Source organism: Mugil cephalus, chromosome 9, assembly GCF_022458985.1.
Source record: "Mugil cephalus isolate CIBA_MC_2020 chromosome 9, CIBA_Mcephalus_1.1, whole genome shotgun sequence".
In the NCBI taxonomy this organism is placed as follows: domain Eukaryota; kingdom Metazoa; phylum Chordata; class Actinopteri; order Mugiliformes; family Mugilidae; genus Mugil; species Mugil cephalus.
Window position 1 is genome coordinate 15,725,106 of NC_061778.1, and position 20,071 is coordinate 15,745,176.

Sequence of the window (20,071 nt, forward strand, 5' to 3'; positions counted from 1 at the left end):
TTTGTGTGACCAATAAATGTGAAGATGCACGGTATCGCACGGTAATTTGCCAAACAGCTGTTGAAGGGCAGCCGAAAGGACAGTAAAAGCTATAAACGGTAAGTAGGACCATGTGCAAACTGTTCTGTAAAAAGCTAAACAGGCATCTGTTTACAGCACATATGAATACAGACACTACGGTAAAATGTGCAGCGGTTTAGGGTTTGAAATCTACAGTGTTTTTCTGCAAAGTTTATGCGCTCATACAGTCTTTTAATTATTTGAAAGTAATCTCGATTAAGTTATTTTTCGACTCTCACCCAGTCAACAGTCCTGTCCTCTCCCCTTGGAGCTTTAAGACGACGTGTACGTTCCTCTGGGTGACTGTGCTGTACATTATCTCTGCACAGTCCTGCAAAGACGGGAGTTACAGATATTCAGTCTCCAACGGAAGCAAACAACTTGTCAGTCATCCAAATGCGTTGTGAGGGCTTTCTTCTCCGCTCTGTGAGCTAGATCACGATGTGGTGACACGCTCATGCCCTTTCATCAAACACATGATTCGTACAGTACCGTTAGTTTGCCGAGGGGGAGGAAGAAAATTAGGCCATCACGGAATCTGCTGCAACATTTACACGGATATTTTAAGCAGCGTTCACATTCTGCGTTTTATTTTTGTCATGAACCATTCTTGATGTTTTTCTGTTGTCTTTTTGTTCTTTTTTTCCCCGTATATTCTTGTTTGTCCCTCCTTCACACCATCATCACCATCATCTTGGGGCAGTTTGCAAGACATGGTGACAAAGTATCAAAAAAGAAAGAGCAGAACGTGAGCAACTTGATCTCCTGTTTTTTTTTTGTTTGTTTTGTTTTGTTTTGTACCACTGGAGATGATGCAGTATTCTACAGTCTTTGAACATTTGAACAATAAGTTAATAGTGAAGAGAAAGTGTGTCTGCCACCTCTGGCTGCCATGCCACAGAAAGACCACAGTCTTGATATCTAAAGGAAAATTGCTCTTTGCTTAAGAAATGGAGCAATATTTGGTAAGCACGCTAAATTCTATACCATTGTTTCTCTCTGATTGATGTCATGAATCTCAGCTATTTAAAATGACCTGAATCGGGGCCCTCGTAATCAAAAAATAATGGCTCAGTCCCAGATGAATAAGAACAACAAGCAGGAACCCTTCATGGAAGAGGCACTGATGCGGTAACTTCCATAAGGGGGTCTTCCTTTGATGTGTGAAGGCTCAGGGATGATGCGTCATCGACAGTGGTCAGATCGCCCTCATGATCCTTGTTTTGTACACTGCTATTCATTGCATGAGCTCATGTGTACAGATGCATGAATGCCACTGACAGTATGTTACCTGGAGCCCTAGCATGAACTTCACAGGTGCATGCAGTGCTGGCGTCAGGAAATGCTATGTGCTCAAACTCTGCAATCCGCTCACTTGCTTTTATATATTACTGTGAACTGCTATCCATATGCAGCAAATAGAGTACTACTGCAACATTAAATATTGCCGAAGCTCGCTTGAGTTCTCTGTGACTAAGTTTAGATTTAAATAGTGCAGGTAGTCTGACTGAATTCGGGGCAAACCTGTATACCTGACTTGACTTGAGTACACCAGCTCTCCCCAGACTCGCTGCCCTCACTCACTTAAAATAACACAGAACAGACCTACTGGGAGCTTCGGGGCTTGGCAGATTCATTGATGCAGCAGTGTCTGTGCTTGTTAGCCTGGTAGCCTGTGGATATTACTCCCGATTCCTGCATCAGCGACGAGTCTCTTCATTGCCTGCTTAATAGATTTGCAAAGCTTTGAATTGAAAGGCGCAAGCGTGACGATCTCTTTAGCCAACGCCCTTGAGGTTGAGATCGACCCGACCAGAGGTACGTACAGCCGTGTTTATCTCCTGGTTTGAGGGCACCGTGTCGGACACTGCTGCGTTGTGTTTGAACAGCAGTCGGCGACAACTCAGTCTCTCGCTCCCTGGACCCTCTTAATATTTCATCATCCTGCTTGAGGGCTGGATGAGACTGTGCTTTGGTGGTGGCTACCCCCACGAAAAGGAGAAATGGATGCCATGTTTCCCCATCAATCTTTGACTTGAACTTGCTTAATAATGCAGAACCCTCAAATGTCTTACAAAAATCCGTCTTGCTCACCAGAAAAGTAGCAAACATGCAGCGTTAACCTCTGGCTCCAAGGTTTTTCTATTTCCTGTATGTGTTGTTTTGGGTTTGAACTGAAGACCCAAGTGTTTGGGTTTGTAATCAGCTCTTGGCACCAACACATATTAATTTCTTCCTGGTGTTAAAACAAGACATGGCACAGTAGACTAACTAACTATAGATTCATTTAACAGTTAAACTAAATATTAATATAGTACAACTAAAATATTGTTGCAGTTGTGTTGAGATGTATTTGTAGTGTCTCATAATGGCTATTAAGCAGTTTGAGTTATTTCTCTTTTAAGGAAAATCAATCAGTCCCCCTTTGGTATTTCTATTTCTATGATCTTTTGGTTGTGATTGTACAGCATATAATGGATAATGTAGTGGAGTTTTCCTAACTTAATAGAGTGTCGTCTGTTAATCAGGAAGTCCAAGGTCTAGTTGCTGTGTAACGAGAAATTAGGCAAAATGATGAGGGTTGAGGGCGGACAGGATTTCAAGTGCAATAGAACCAGTTTAGATAGATAGAACACTTTGCAGTGCTTTAATGCCATATCTGTGGAGTTTTTGACACGGTAGGGAATGATGGTAGCGGTCTTCAAGCTAGTGGAGACAACAGCTTGAGTCAGGGAGAGTTTGAAAATATCTGTTATGGCGTCGGCCAGCTGTTCAGCACAGCACATGTTATTTTGCCTTGGCCGGCTGCTTTCCATGCCTTTGCCCTGCTCAGGGTGATATAGACGTCCGAGATAGCAAGTCAAAGAGGCAGTTCAACAGGTGGGAGGTCAATCTTGAGGAGGACCTTCTTGATTTCGCTGTCAAAGCTAGTGTAGAAATAGTTTCTCATCATTAACATCTGTTCTCTGGAAACCCTTGGGTCTGAGTGTTTCAGTTTTATTCATAAAGTGTCAATAACGATATAAATTGTCTCAAGATGCTTTACAGAATCCAGTGTGTGAAACCTTTGTTTGTTGAATTACCTAGAAAATGTGAGCTCCATTGATTTTGCCATCAGCTGCAATTCCTGTTTGAAATGCTTATACTTTTGACCCAAGCTTCAGATCAATGAAGGCGGTCTTCACTGCAGCTGTCAGAAGACGCCTCGCTGACACAGTAAAAAAAAAACACTTTAAACAAGTGTGCAGTTGTCTGTATTGGGTCTTGTGTGTCTCCAAATACATCCTTTTTGATTTTTAAGTATTGCTTTTATGGAGAATTTGAGACTACTACTACTACTACTACTTACTGCTTTCAGTCGCCCTGGCTCAGTAGGTAGAACAGGTTGTCCATGAACCAGAAGGTTGACGGATCAATCGGCGCATGGACCACATGCCGATGTGTCTTGAGCAAGACACTGAACTCCATGTCAGTGTGTAGATAAACACAAAACCGTTAAACTTACTTAGTTATTTCAGCTAATAAGTGACTACTTGATTAAGTGCAATCCGTGGCCTTACTCACTGCAGTTAAGAACACAGACAGTGTCACAGTTACACATAACACAGCAAATGAGAGGTGTCTTCCAACCCTATACTGCCCGATGCTCTTGAGAGGTTGCGTATGGTTGTCTGTGCTCTAAAGCCACAGGGAATTCACTGGGCAAACAGTTTCATGTATGTGAGGAATAAATAGTGGAACACAGAGGAGCCAAGCTAAGCAGAGCAGAGCAGGGGTATCCGTGGAAGCTAATGATGAATGTAATAGTGTGTAACAGAGATGTACAACCAATGGCGGCAAAATGTCACAGACAATTAATGTCTCCCGTGCGCTGTGTTTGTTTGCCTCCCCCAGGTTTTCAGCAGGCCTTAACTAATGGAATGGTGGTCAATGACATAAATTCTGGTTGACACCATGTGTAAAGCACTCAATTACCTAGTGCCCACCATTGTGGTTTTGGTTGTAGACCTGAGAGGTCTTGTTATCCACTCCGAATATATAATCTAATTGTAGCCAGAGTCACTATTTGAAGATTTAAAATAACAACAACAGCAGCAAAAATATTTGAATTTAATCATATTTGCATTCAATAAATTCCTATTGGTGGTAGACAAAAGTCACTCTGGTTGCATTTATGTTCTTTTAAGTAAATGTATTGCACTAGAAAAATATTTTGAAATGGGAATTTTTTCAGTCAACCTGAAAAGTTAACTGGGTTTGATCGTAGAAGTTATGTCAATATACTGCAGATTTGCAACAGCACATACATTTTATAATATACTAAATACCATTTTTTAATCAATCATCTACCAGTCACATGGAACTCAAAGAAAACATTGTGCATTTACTTTATTTTTCTGCTATTTTTCCCTGCTTTTGAGAACTAAAGCTTAAATTGTGATTTCATTGCTGCACTGGGGCAACATAAACACATTAATAAAGCTTTATTGTGGTGGAGACTATATTTTGATATGATATCCTTCAAAAAAAAAAAAAAAGAATTTAGTGTTCACCTAGTCTAAGCAATTTTTATAACAAATTACAGAGGGGCAAGATTTCAGCAACACACACATCTTACAGAACTCTAACTCGACAAAGGTTCAGATAAGGAGACAGTTCTGTATTGTATCCCCTCTCCTCGGGTGATGTTTACCCGGTCTTTTCTGGCAAGTCCCACAATGCCAAAGACAAAGACACTTAGCTGCTCTGTCATCAAAACAGTAGGCAGCTGTGAATAGCCCATTTTGTCTAATAGTTGAGGCATGTTCTGCAAAGCTAATTACAGCCTAAGTGTCCGTCACCTTCCTCCCATCCCTCCCTTTTTGCGTTGGGTGTGAATGCAGTCCCAGCACGACAGTCCAAGGTTATTCTGTTCCGTAAATGCTAGCAGGCTATGCACATTGATCTCATGCAGGGCAAGCCATTATTTGAAATATACCCTTTGAAATCCAGGCAGGGTTTGTCTCAGACTGTTAATGATTTTAATTGTATGTAATACTAGGCCTTTCCGAAGGCTCCATAGGAAATGATGGGTTGTTTTTCTCGCTTCCAGGATGGAAGCCTCTATAAAACAACTGCAAATTTGCCCGAGCTTTACTCTGTGGCTCATAGTTTGTTACCATATGTGAAGGGTGAGGAAAAAGAAGGCAGTGTCCATTGAATATTTGATAATTAAAAAAAAAAAAAAAAACTAAATAAATCAATAAAAGTCAGGTGTATAAAAATAATCTGTCTGCTCTGTTTCTTGGGTTGTGATGTTTGTTGAATGCCTCGGTGCCAGCTAACTTCTGAACCGTGATACCACTCATCTAACAGAGAGAAGTTGCCTTGTTGACACCACAACCTCTCATGGGCATGTTTGTGTGTTTACGGGGTCTCTTTCAGCTGACTGCATGTGCTGCCTCTTATCCAGCCAGAGTCGACCTTTGCTGCCACACTAACGCTGTTCTTCACAGAGCCACAGGAAAACGAGACCTACCTGTGCGGACTCCTGTTTAACACTAACATTACTTTTACCTTAATCCCTCCCCGCTGAATGGCGAAATCCGACTTATGTCTTTGCCATCTCGTCTCTCCTCTGCTTCCTCTGACTTGTTTTTTTCTTTCCCCTGCTCTGATTCCTCTTCAGCCAGGGGAATTCAGACTCGGACTCTGAGCTTGAAGATCGAGTGGATGGGGTCAAATCCTGGTTGTCCAAAAGCAAAGGTTCTGCCAAGAATCTCTCTGATGACGGCAGCCTCAAGAGCTCCAGGTCAGTACAAAGACAGGGACTATTACTCTCACTCCGTGTGCCTTTTCCAAAACTTCTTTTAATCTCAGCTTGTCTAGATGAAAAGGTTTGCATCCTCTTGCCCTGAGGAAATAAAGCCACTTGAGCAGAATATTTGGCTGAAAGTGAAACGAGAGAATACCTAATACTTGAATGTGTTTTTGAAAGCACTTTGCCTTTATTGTCACTCGCTCAGGTAAAGTTTGAGTGTGCTTTTTTTTTCTTCTTCTTCCTCAAAACAAACCACCCCAGTGGTATATTCATCAACATGCCCACTGGCCAGCTGGCATTGTCTGCCCAGGCCGCTCTCTGAGATTAATGATCGTGTCTGCCTGCTGACGGCTTCGATTGCCCCAGATTTGTCTCCTTACCAGAAGATTTAACATGCTTCCCTCTATTGAGCCACCCCCAACTTTAAAACCGTTTGCCGTTTTCCAAGTCTCTCATTGCGAAAAACACGCTGACTGATTAATCAAGCTAGCCATCACAACCCCTTTTTAATAGTATGTTTCAAGCTCCAGTGACTCATTGCCATTTACACAGGTAAACGAGCACAACAGAAATTCCTGTCACGTTTTCATCCAGCCAAATGATGTCGGTGAAATCTCATGTAATGCTTACAGGCATACATTGTTTAGGATCAGTATTATATAAGGGCATAATACCATAGATATTGATAAATAAAATAAGTGCAAATAAATAAATTGCATATACTTCTATGAATCTACTGAAAGACAATGTTTAGTCTTACCCAAAATTTGAACAATGTCTGCACAGCAGACTCTATGTTTCACAATCACAAGAAACAGGAAATACTACTTAATTTTTTAAAAAATCCTTCCAATTGTTTGACTTGACTGAATCACTATTGAGTTCTCCACTGATAACACTTTCTCTTTTTCTGTAGATCAAGCGCTGGTGCTTACCTGTGTAGCATCTAAACCCAGTAGCGAATGTACATATCAATTTCTGATCCTTTATCAAGCACTTTAGATTAAAGTGTCTGCAATCTTAAGCTACAACTTAAACACAGACATTAGGATTCATTTCAGCACATGTTTTTTTGGGATATATTCTGTATCTGCAACTTATATGGCTGTGTGAATTACAATAATGAAATCTTACAGTTTCAGTCCTGGAAAGAAAAAAAAAAACCTTGTTGGTCTCTTGTAAGTTTGTGGTCGCCTTTATCTGTCTATTTTCATTTCTGGCCTCTTACTTTGCTCATTTTCATTGCTTCATATTCCTTATTTGTTCTTCGTTGCCAAATTTCATTCATTCATTCTTGTGTTCTTTTCTTTTACTCACCTCCGCTTGGCCTAATGTCTCATCTTTGTCATTTTCTCTCCCTGTGTCTTCATTCCTTTGTCCTTTTCCGCTGTTGTTTCTTTCTAGATATGCTGTAAATGTAGACGCAAAGGAAGGGAAAGAGTGGAAAGAGGGTAAGGAATGGAAAGAGGTAAATACAGAGGGCAAAGAGGTAGAAACAAGCAGGCCAATGTCCGTAATGAGCTCCTTAAGCTACCGAAAACGATCCAATCTCAATTCTGTCGGCGGGAAAGGAGATGGCCTTTTCAGTGCCCTTAAGGAGAAAGCCGACACAGAGGACACTCTATCCTTCCACAAATCCAAAACCTCAGGTCTTCAGGATGACACCTACTCTGTGAGCTCCAGGAGGACGTCCAAGGCGGCGGACGACAATAATGGCAGGGAATCAGTCATCTCCCAAGCCTATTCAGAGGCCAACAGCCGAGCCAGAAAAGGCATGGACAGTCGCTGGGGTGACTTTGACAATGAATCAACCTTTTCATTCAGTGCGCCAAGTCGGGCCACCACACGTCTGGGGTTAAGCCCAGACAATGATTCAAAGTCTACCATCAGCTTAGGCCCGCCAAGTCCACTTGGACGCCGTCGAAGCACCTCACGCTTAGATGAGGGCAGAGGGGGCCAGTCTCGATACGGTAGCACTCCCAGTAGCCCTTGCTTCAGTAGACGGTCTGGAGGTCGCAGTCCTGGAGGAGTCAGTCGAGCTGATTCCCGTATGTCACTGGCACGCAGTTGTCGCCTTAGTGAGTTTGACGTTGACGCTGATGATAGTCGAAGTGTAGCCTTCACTGAGAGGTCGGCGTATAGTCCTCACTCGTCCACTGGTCGTAGCATCTCAATGCCACCACCACAGGGGAGACAGACCTCTGATGATGGCACTCTTGATACCTTGGAAATAAAAACAGTCAGCCACCGCAACTATCTCGATCCTGACTTAGAGAAAGCCATCAATGAAGTACTGAGTTTTAAACCTATTAAATTCAAGCGCACAAGCTTGGAAGACTCTGAGGCCGAAGAAGAAAAATCCAAGAATAATGAAGACAGCAGCAAAAGTGTTCAGAATGGAAAAGGTAGCCGTGCTGACAGCAGTCTGAGACGCTCCGCATCTGCCGTGGACTGCATGAGGGCATCCCGCAGTGCCAGCAGTTGTAGCGGTCGCAGCAGTCGCCACCACAGCAAGAGTAAAGGCAAGAGCAAGAAAAAGAAGAGAAGCCACAGCTCTGAGTCTGCCAGCTCAGGAGACGACCGTCGTCACAGAAGCGGTTCTAAGAGGAGGTCCAAGAAGTCTGCGAAAAAGTCCAAAAAGAAGAATAAATCTTTGTCTTCTTCTTCATCGTCTTCCTCATCTTCGGATTCGGAGTCGGACTCTGAATCAGACTCGAGCTCTGGTCACTCCACCATTTCCTACCGAAGTTCCAGCAGTGTGAAGAGAGCCCCATCTCGAAAGGCGGCCAGCCCAGAAGAGGAGGGAGAAAATCATTCACAGACTGAAAGTCCATCCACGAACAAAAAGGATGACAAGAAGAGAAAGAAGAAGGTGGACAGCCTAATGATGAAGTACTTGTACCGGCCAGACAGTGACTGAGGAACTCAGTAGGTAGTTGCCTGAAGAGTGGTTTTTGAAGCATGATGTGATCTAACCAGTCCAATAGCTAAGACACCGTGCTGAATTTTGGATGAAGTGCACAATAACGAATTCTGTTGTTTACTACATCACATGCTCAGTTTCGAGATTGTAGCTTACCCTTCTATAATAGGCAGTTAAGGCTTTTTGTCTAGGACCTTTGGAGAACTGTCCATTTTCACGGAAAGTACAATTGATGAGAAGATTCTTTCCATGTTGATGTTAACTCTGCCTTTAATTACTCCTGAGACGTCGTTTGATTTATAGCCCCAGAGAGGTAAAAACAACTGTGTCAATTAAGAGACCACAGTACTGTTATCCTCCCAGCCCCAGGCATAATTAAACCCCAACCACTGATCTACAACAACTAGCGCATTCATTTGTGATGTATAGTTGACAGTAATTAAACCCCAGTTTGCAGTTTTTTAAATGGTTAAAACGCCGGGTTAGGCCATATGTGTACTGGGAACAGGATTGGATTTTGAGTTTTCTAGAGTCCATTTATTACTAATGAGCTGTGCATGGTAGCATGTTACCATGTTGCATGAGTTTGCCAAGTTCTTGTGCCTAGAAGTTGTTTGTTAGAATGACTAACGTCACAAATTACATCAAACACAGAACAGGTGGTGTGGAGTTTACACAAATGGAGACAGAAAACACAACTGAATGAAGAAAACCACGTGACTACACTGATATGATATAACATATAAATCATGCTGCATATAAAGAAGACGTGATCAAAATATCAAACCTGGCCAATTAGACATTTAGCAAAACATAAGAACAAGAACAGACCAGATAGTAATGCTTATACTATCATATATGTAATATTTCCAATCACATGTGAATCACTGATTAACTATGTATTAAATAAGTATTCACAAGTGGCCAAATTCAGCATGTTAGTAAGAAACTTGTGCATACAAACATGCAACATGGTAAGCAGCTGTCTTAGCAGGAAACTAGAATAATAATGTCACTTTGATATGCACGGACAGATAAATCTCTCATCCTTTCTTTAAAATCGACGGTGGCGCTAATGCTGGATTCCTTCCTCCCTCACCAGGAGCACCGCTGAAAGATTTACTGCAGCACAGATTAAGAGGGTGTTCTCATTCCTATTTAGTATGTCAAACTTTCTGGGGCAGATTTCTTTACTGTCATTTTTCCACCTCACAGGTCAGAAAGCAGATTTTGAAATTAGATTTTTTTATTTTTTTTTAACCCCATTCAGCATTCTTTATAAACATATTTTTTTTTTCTACTTCTTCTAATTTGTGTGTTTTTTACAGTGCTGTGCGTAGAACACCATACAATTAATTGTCTGTTCATCTATTCAATAATAACATCAGCTCTTTACTTGTCCCTCCCTGCTCCAGCCCCCCTGGCCAAAGACGCAGCTGCTACGACAGATCTGATGAAGAGGAGGAAGAGGAAGAAAAAGAGGAAGGCAGGGCAACAAAGGGCTCCTACAACTCTCCGTATAGATCCAGCAGCCATGTGAAATACGGCGATGGCGAGGACAGGCCTCACGAGACCACCTCGTAGTCCTCACCCGTCAGCGTCTATCTCCTGAATTGCACCATTACTCAACTGGATTCAACAGTTTGTCATGCATGTAGAGTGTACCACGTTTGTGGTCGACTGGACACAACCACACACCACACTATAACACAACACTTCAGTAAAATGCAGACACTCCTGTTAGAGCTTCCTTTGGCAGATTCTGGAGAAACAACACAGCCTTTTTGACTAAGCACTCATCCGTCAGCAGCTCCATTTGAAACGACTCAGCCTAGCTGGTTGCATGCAGGCAGCAGCTGCTTGGCTTGAGCTGCCGTCCGGTTTGATTTCGGTTGTGGTTGTAACTGAGCCAAAGAACTTGAGGTTGCAATGATGATAGATAGTTTCTCTCTGTGTCGCTCCCCCCTTCCTTATTTACATATAGTACGCCACAATAATATGCATTTTCATACTATAATGTATTGCCAAAAAGCCTTTGTTCCAAGTATGTATGCGTGCACACTGTTTACTTATTGCCAGCTGATGCTAAATCCTACGGAAAGCCCTCACCCTTTTCTGTTTTGGAAGAAAGTGCCATTGGATTTAAGTGTCCTCCTCTGCAGCTGTGGCGCTTCAAAAACTGCTGCATTGTACACTGAAGACACTCATTATGAACTGCTGGCTTTTTTTCGTGCCTCTTGCTGGGAAATCTTCTCTTCCTAGCGTAAGAGGATGGCATCACATAACTGCTCTGCTATATAAAAAAAAAAACTTTTCCTCCTTTTGAATATATTTTTGTGATGTTTGACAGACTTGTTTTGCAGAGGATCGCCGTCAAGCAAATTAATTTCTTTAAAGTTTGAGCTTACTTCTCTAAAACCTCGTGTTATGTTTGTTTAGTGATGAAAACACTCTGGCTTTGTCCCTGTCTGTCTTGTTCACATGATGTCACGTTCTAGTTTTTCACAAAATCCACAGAATTTATGTATTCTCAACCAGCATGTTAAAGGATGAACTGACATTGCATTTTCTCTTCTTATGAACACATCCAATGGAAAGACCAAGACATACATGTATATTTAACAAAACATCATGTAAACAAAGGTCTGCTTTCGCTTGTTAGAGTTTTCTTCTCCTTTTAATGCAGTTTCCGTTAGACTGTATCTGGAGGCAGATGAGATGCCATCCACCTTCAGACTGTGAAGCCAAAATATCTTGGGTACTGGGGCTGCCATCTTGCGCTGGTCCACTAGTGACTAACGGGAGGTCAGTATTTAGCCTAGAGCACAATCAGTCTCAGCCAACCTATTACATTGGACCTAAAAATTTCAGACTTTTAGAAAAGTAGTAATTACTAATCACTTTCAAACAGCACATGTCCACACAGTTTTAAGATTTAAGTGACTCCATAGTGAACCGTAACCTTTCCACTATATTTTGGCTTCGATTTTGAACAGAGGAAGGAAGTATCATCTTCATGTTTAGTCTAAGGATGGCTCAGGTGTCAGATCTCAGTGTACTGGTTCCTTTTGAAGACAAAAATCAAACACGGGCTGTTGTAGTTTTGAGCAAACTGGGAACTTAGTATTGTGAGTTGGTAATAACCGCTAGCTTGGTTGCTAACCAGACAATAAAACAAGTAAGTGATGTATTTGGATCTCAACCGTCTGTGGTTTGTTCTCTAGTAAAACAGTTTTCCAAACAAATTTTGAAGTAACTCATCACTTAACATGTTTCAATTAAAGATAGACACATTGAATTACATTCATAACGCTACACTTCACATGCAAAATGTGCCACATATAATAATACACATGAAATCAACTGTCCCACAACCATTGGATTAAAATGTACAAGGTTCACTGGGCTGTTTTGGTTTCAGTGCTTGCAACTGATTGGTCAGTTGTGCAACTTTGAGTATCAAAGTTCAACAAAGCTTAGCATTATTTCTGCAAGCAGGCTGATTGCCGGTCACAGAGATTTCACTGAACTGAAATAGTCTCTCTTTAGATTCACATCTTTTCATGGGTTTGGAAGACAATGAGAATCTAGAATATCACCAGCCTTAAGTCTCATTTTAACTGGACACATTACAGCCTTTATAAGCAATACTGTGAAATCATGTTCAACGTCTCTGAGGCCTGTCTATTTGTCTTGTTTTTGTTTGTTACTTTGCTTGTTTGTCTCTTGGTTCAGCTCATTAACTCCTAAACAGTAGCATTAGATATGTGTAAAAAGCCATTCAAAGCCCAGAGGAGCTTGGACGTGGCGGTTGAGGCTGAACAAATTAGCGGATGTCCTTAATTGTGGGAAAGAAATCGGGTATTAGTCGACTATACATGCTTTTTGTAAACGCTTCGTTTTTATCCTCTGCGGTCGACACAAGTGTGGAAATGTGTTTTTGACCCTCATGCTTCAACGGAACTAAAATACAATGCTGACTGCACACATTATTTATATATAAGTATACGTCTGAGTCATGCTAGCTTTGAAAATAGTTCTTGTTTATTTTCATTATCGAACAAATTGACCACTTGTTATACATTTTGCATTACAGTTTAATATATTGTAAATAAATGTTGGTGATTGTTTTAGAATGTGTTTGAGAGCTTTTTTCCCCCTTTATATGTTTGCTGCTTTTTGTCATCAGTTCATGTCTCTCCACTTTCATTCTTTTGTTTAGTAGAGCATAACGATAAAAAAAAGAAACTAGAGCCGTTTTCTGATGTGTCCACTTTTGTGTGTGTGTGTGTGTGTGTCATTTGCTGTGATTAGTTTAAACCACGGCTTTAATTCTGGGAATGTCTCAAATGAGAACAACCCACAAGTTTTATTTATTTTGTTTGTGAACATCTGTAATGTAAGGGGAAAATTATACAGTAATAATTCCAACAGCTAGCTCTGCAGATACAATCACTTTGATCTGAATGTAGAACAATTTCTGTTGCAAAAAAAAAAACTAATGTGATTCAAAGTGTTATATTGATAAAAACACATTATTTCTACTGCACTGATCCAGAACAAAATAACTCTTTGGTGACTTGTGGCACATACTGCAAAGGTTCTGTTGAATAAGCATCTGTGTGAAGAATATTTATCATTACACCACCTTTCAAATGATTCAGACAGATTTTAGTATTTATATTTATTTGATGGACAAATCAACAAATAATCTGGGTGTGTTTTAATTCAACAAAAGAAAAATTACACATGAACACACAAAAATTATTTAGGAACAACTCAAAAAAAACATGACTGACAGTTCAAGGTGTTGACCTGGCGTTGACCTCCAAATTCACTAGATCCCAAACTGATTAAGTATCTGTGGGATGCTTTAAAACAAGTCTGATCCACAGTGGAAAAATCCCCCTCAACCCATAGGACCCAAAGGACCCAAAGGCCCCCACTAACACCATTTTGTTGCCAGACACCACAGGACACCCTGTTTTGGAGGAACAAGGGAGACCAACACAATATCAAGAAGGTGACGACTTAAAAATGCTAAAGCAATGGCACCAGTGACTATTGACTGTATGGTTGTGTGATATCTTTTGGCTGCTTATCCAGAGACCACAGCTTATGTTTGTAACCATGATGACGATTCATAGTGGGTGGGGCTGAGCTGGAGGCAAAATAATCTACAGGAATGGGTTGGTCTAATAACTGACTAGCAGCTTCCATCTTATTTTTGACAAAGGTATTAGATACTGCGTTTTTTTTTTTTTTTTTTTTTCATACCGGGACAAATATGGTCACTCACTGTGACCACTGTTACTTGAAAAAGTTAACATTAATAGATGGGATCAGATTGGTCGACCCCACTATGCAGTAACACAATGAATAGAAGGTCTGACAGGATTAATTACTTTCAATGGTTGGACATTTACACTTGACAGAGAAGGTAAGCGTGTACACTTAGGAGATAATGATGGCATATAAATCTTCTAAATCTTCTTTTTTTATGCCTACAACTGTGTCCTGAATGGTCACGAACCACGCTTAACAGGTGAGTTTTGTGTTGTCTGCCCAGCTGGCGACAAGGCTGGAAAATAAACCTGCATCAGTATGGGGTTACTGTGAATTTACCGAACCAGTGGATCCTACGTCTGGACAGCTAACACGACTGGAATGAGTGAGTAACCTGCATCTCTTCTTCGTACGTGTGGAAATACGAGAGTTTTACAGGCTAATCGATGTGTCAATGGAGGCTACACAGGCTAATGGCTAAGAGGCTAACGAAAAATGCATAATGTTGTTAGCTGCTACGTTTAGAAAAATGAAGATGAAGCTTGCTATCGAAGTATGTGCTATTGTGTGATTTATTTATTTTTAAACCACAGGTTACTACCATCTTTTTTTTTCTGGCAGCTGTGCGATAAATTTTCGGTCTGGAGCTATTAGCCGTAGCTACTCTTCCAATTCTGGCACAACACAGCAGGATAACATTTGCACTATAGTGGCCTCGTATTCTACTTTTCTATTAAACTATTTTATTAACATCGTAACATGTACAAATACACTTGCAAACTTACATAAAGAAAGCTACACAGTTTAAGGGATACATGTCAAAGTAAAATGACTAAACAGACAAGGGGGTAGGGGTGCAGTGGAGAATATCAAGTTTACCAACTTTTTGTTCATTGAGGATGAGATACCTTGATTATAAGACTGAATTTACTTTTTCTTAAGGAGACTTGTTAACAAAACCACCAGAGGACAAATGACATTTTCCAATCAAAGTTCAAAGTCCCATAATACATTTGCCAGTATGAAATTAGATGTGAATTGCCAGAATTTACGAGTGTGAACACATTTGCAAAACAGATGAATGATTTGAGTTTCTGTATGGGAGAGACAAAAGGTACAATTTTATCATAATCCCCGAATCCAAATTTGATAAATAAAATAAATAAATAAATACATTCCACATTGTGATTTTTGCCGCAATCTAACCGTCATAACGTACGTTGTAAAAGGGTCTCCAGTGTACGTTTATTTTTTAATTATTGAACTCCCAGTAGCAGTATTTTCATAACTCCAACATCTTGTGTATGTATGTGTGTTAAGTGCTTGTCCTTGAAATACTTCAGACAGATTGCCTAGATGGAATCTTTCTCTCCTGATCAATATTCAATCTAATATTTTGATATGTGTGGGGAATGTGCTTTGCATTCTGTCCCCAAGTCAGCTTTTGACTTCAGAAACTAAAAAGACATCTTTACACATTCGCTGCCTTGGAAGGATTTAGACTGCACTCTTTAAAACATTTCTACTCACTACTAGAGAACAGTCTTCATTTTAGATGTAACTGAATTGGCCCAAATATATATATATGTTTTTTTGTATTTACACACAATATGCAAAATGATTTAAAGGTCTCAGATGATGGAAGTGATGTCCAGCTTCCCCTCTTTGCAGTATTTGTACTTTTGTTGTACCCCGTAAGTCTCTAGTTGGGATAGCAGTAGTTTCCATTTTCAGGTATTGTAACACTTAATTATAAGTTGAATATGTTCTTTCAGATGCCGTGTTTTGAAGTTTGCATAGGTCCCATCTTCTGCATATAACCCAGCGTTGCTTGTATAGATATCAGTCCGTTGTCTGTTCACATCTCTCGTCCAGTAGCTCACTTCCTAGTCAGGTTGCCTTGGTTACCCAACTCCTGACGTGGACTTCGTTAAGCCTGGCAATGTGGAGGCCAGTGTGACTCATGTGTTTTTTCGCTCTCATCATTATAAGTCATGAGGTAGCCTTTGATGGTTTACGCAATTGCAACTGAGGACATATATATTCAGAGTTCAATGTTCCAAACATCGTTTCTCTGTACTTGCTTGAGTGGTTGTTGCCACAATACGGATTCACTGTAGAGAACTGTGTACCGATCCTGCACAACTAATGGTGTCAAAAAGGACAAGTGGTTACAAAAATACAGTAAAATAAAAAATTAGTTTTCACATCAATGTTCCGTCACATTTTCACTGAGGTATTTTGCGCTGTTAACAACACCGTTTGGTACTTAGCAGAACTTCAATATCCAGAGGAAAAAAAAAAAAAAAATGCATTACAGCAAATAAATACAATAACACAATGCCATTTGTGTATTGAATTCTTCTTTAATATGTGTACACTTAAGGACACTTTGAAAGGTTTAAATACCCATTGTTGGCCAATAGAGGAGGATTTGTCCTTTTTAACTTTTTCTATCTGGGGAATTGTGTGGAGGTTTCAAGGGCGGCCTTATGCAGTTTACTCTTTACGGGTCAAGTACGCTTTTCCCTTCATCTTTGGCTCCCCGCCTGAGGCACAGTCTCACTGACAAGCAAAAGCCAGCAGGAAGAAACCGGAGCCAAGGTCAGGTCGTCTGCGGCGCTTGTACGTTACAGTGAATTCTCCTTCGTTGTGGCTCTTCTATAGGGGAATTTCCCAAACAACAGGCAGACAAGTGGCTGCTCAGCTTTAACTCTGGTGCCATCTCACAAAGTCAAAAGTTGCTCTGCATGCCTCAGCACTTCTAGGACGGGAAAATGGCAATTACCTGCAATTCTCTCGGGTCTTACCTCACATTTCACCTCTGTTTGGAATACAATTGAGATAAACAGCCACAGTATTTCTCTATTTGGATTAGTTTAAAAATGAAACATATATTCAAACATATATATAACATTTTTTCCCCCTCTCCTTCCTCTGGCTTGTTTTCCCAGAATTCCCTCTCTGACTGGTGAAAATTTGCAGATTACTGTCTGCAACCTTTATACCTCCTTAATAAAATCTACTTGAGACCATTTAGTATTCATGAGCTGAATGATGGAAAATTGGCATTGCAGCCACTGTAGCACATCTCTGCTGGCAGGGAGGGAGCACTGAAGACAGGTGGACTGAGATGATGGAAGGAGGGAGTAATGGTGGGAATGTAAGCTTTCCCCCAGGAGTGAGACAGTGACAAGAAGATGCTGTAAAAACATGCAATGGTTTCAATGTTTTTTTTTCCTCCTGTCGGCTGCACCACAGAGCTCATTACCCTTCCAAATGTGGTTGCAGTTTCCATCTTTCCCCTAGGGCTTCTTGGCTGACAGTCCATCTTGTTTTCTGTCTGACTCGCAGCCGTTGACTCTGACCTTGTGTCAAGCAAACAGCTGACAGCCCCTCTGAACTGTCATCTGCTTAGGAGGACGAGACGTTCAATTGTGGTTGTTTTTCAATAAGAAGGGGGAAGCCATGGGAATACAGCCAAACCTACAGGCCTGAGGTCACTGGCTGCAGCAGGGCTTCACTTAGATGAGTTGGGGGGGGGGGTCACTGAATGACGCATCGGAGGTTTAGTTTCAGCTTGACTAAAACATCTTGTACTCCCTTACAGAAATTGGATGGTTGTTTTAACTCTTCTGCCTCTTGACACTGAAAATCTCTCTTCACTGTTTGCCTGATTTTTCACAGCACATGTCTTGGGTGGGGAGTGACAAATGAAACCCCTTTAGCACACATAGCTAGCTTTTACATGTTTGGGGTGGAAGGTTCTGGTCTGCTCTAGCTGCATGGTAAGTGCAAGTACCATCCAAACAAAGGCCAGGTCCAAACGTTTCCCAGCAAAACATTGAATTGTCACAAGATGGTCAACGTTATTCAGTTCTCCTGTTAGTGGTTCTAATGTTGTGCTTGATCGATTTTATTTGATTTTGGTGTCTTTAGTAAAGCTGCGCGATGTCAGCGAGAACAGAAGGAGATGGGCAACCTCCCCCTGGGTTAAGTAGTTTGAGTGCCGTTATGAATCGACAGGAGATTGAACAGACAGCTTGTGAGAAATCCTGTTGTTGAAAAAGTACTGGTATGCTAGATGATGATGAACTAAGAAGTGCCAGAAAAATGTACACTTAACGTAACACTTTCCCTTGCTGGTGCTTTGCGCAGTAGTTTCAGTTGTATCTTCTGAAGTGACGGGAGTAGGTGTACTGTATGTATTGGGGCACTTCGGTTGTTAGCAGCGTTTCACTGATCTGGCCATGAATAGTTTAAAATAATGCCAGTAAAGATTTTATTCATAATTTTCCTACTCGTCAAAGTGTCTCCATACTGTGAAAGCGTTGAATGACCAGGGGGATCTTCGGTATTGCTTCTGGTGTAAAGCTGGGAGTGTGTTGTTCACGAGTCTAGGTCAGTTGTGACTCAGTAATAGCAGCAGCATGTGCATACAATGCTCTGCAGTGTGCGGTGGTGTTGGGAAGGACAGGTGATTCAGAAGCTGGAGGGCGGACTTCATGTCAAGGCTCATCAGTGGGGTTGTGTAGGAGTGTTTGGAAAAGGGCCTTGGAGCCACAGTGCTGCCGTCAGAGGATCACCAGAATCTGGGAAGTTATTCACATACCTAGCCACGGGACCATGTGCATATTTACAGCTTTGCTTATTCACCGCCCAACTGTTTGTTGTATTTAGGATCATTCTAATATAGAAAATTTCCATTTCCCACACTTTAAGATAAACCTCTAAATGCAAAACTGAAACCATAACAATGAGCTCTAAATACCAGGATGTTCTGTAATGTAATAATTTCCTAAAAATGTAATAATGCCTCAAAACGCAATAAAATTTGCACTTAACTCAATCGAAAATGTAATAAAACCCAATAATGTAAAAACTTCAATAATGTAATAAAATATTCTGACTGATATTGTAATAACATTTTACTGATAATGTAATACCTTATTACATTATTGGGAATTTATTACATTTGAATTTACCTTTTTTTTTTTCTTTTTTTTTTTTACAAGACTGATAATGTAATATTTGACAGACAATATAATATATATGTTCATTTTCAGTCCAGAATTATATACACTGGATTTGAAACGACAGAATGACTGTTGGGTTAAATTGCCGACCTTAAGTGCTGTACAGCCATATGCATATGTGCAAATACTCAAGGACATGCAACTACATCCTGATCCTACCGAGTGGGTGATGGACTAGACCAGAATTCCAGCTCAGATAAGCTTCTGAGCTGCACTGGAGACCCCAGGTAACTCTTCCCTACACTAACCTCTTCACTCCATAGATTTCCAACAAATTACTACCTCTTGAAAACAACCACAAACCAACAAAACAACTTTCAGTAACACTTCATTTGAAGAGAGTATACATAAGCACTCATAACACCTGCATACACATTACATGACACCTGACATAAACATAGGCCCACATAACCACTTGTAAATGGTTATTATATCACTTTCAAGGTCAAATTGACATCTTACTCTATGTCAGGTGACATAGTGGTCAGCTGACATGCTGTCATACTGACAGTCAGCATCAGTACCTTCAGATGCCAGAAAAGGTTTGATAATGGTAGGATAGTGGTAGGCTTTAGACTAGGGCTGCACAAAAAATCATTAAAAAAAATCATGATCTTGATTCACACATACACATAATCTCATTTCAAAATACGATTCGTAAGCCTTTTATTTCACAAACGGCATCACAAACAAATGCTCCTATTTCTTCCTGGATTTTTTCAAGCGCCCCTAAAGGCAGAATCGTGATCTCAATTCTAAGCAAAACAATCGTAATTAACATTTTTTCCAGAATCGTGCAGCCCTACTATGTACTGTATATATTTATTATTGTTTGAAATATGTATTATATTATTAAGTTGTTGACATAAAGAGAAAAACAAACAGATTTTTATTTATTTTTTTATTGCAGTAACAAGTAGCAGGTGAAGCGAAGTAAGCAGCAGCAGAAGCAGCAGCACAGATGCC

At 40.6% G+C, this 20,071-nt stretch overlaps 1 protein-coding gene across 14 annotated transcripts in view; it reads left to right on the top strand.

Moving 5' to 3' along the window:
• The window catches only part of myo18ab (myosin XVIIIAb), a 93,991-nt gene extending 81,075 nt beyond the window's left edge, over positions 1-12,916 (top strand). For 10 of the 14 annotated variants that reach the window (XM_047594788.1, XM_047594791.1, XM_047594790.1 and 7 more), the window contains 4 exons: positions 764-808; positions 5,729-5,851; positions 7,265-8,788; positions 10,199-10,348. In XM_047594788.1, the coding sequence (XP_047450744.1) occupies positions 764-808; positions 5,729-5,851; positions 7,265-8,780 (1,684 nt within the window). In that variant the 3' untranslated portion in view covers positions 8,781-8,788; positions 10,199-10,348. Of the gene's footprint in view, positions 1-763; positions 809-5,728; positions 5,852-7,264; positions 8,789-10,198 lie in introns of all 14 variants that reach the window. The other 4 variants (XM_047594796.1, XM_047594794.1, XM_047594785.1 and 1 more) reach the window with 3 other exon arrangements.
• The last annotated feature ends 7,155 nt before the right edge of the window (positions 12,917-20,071 follow it).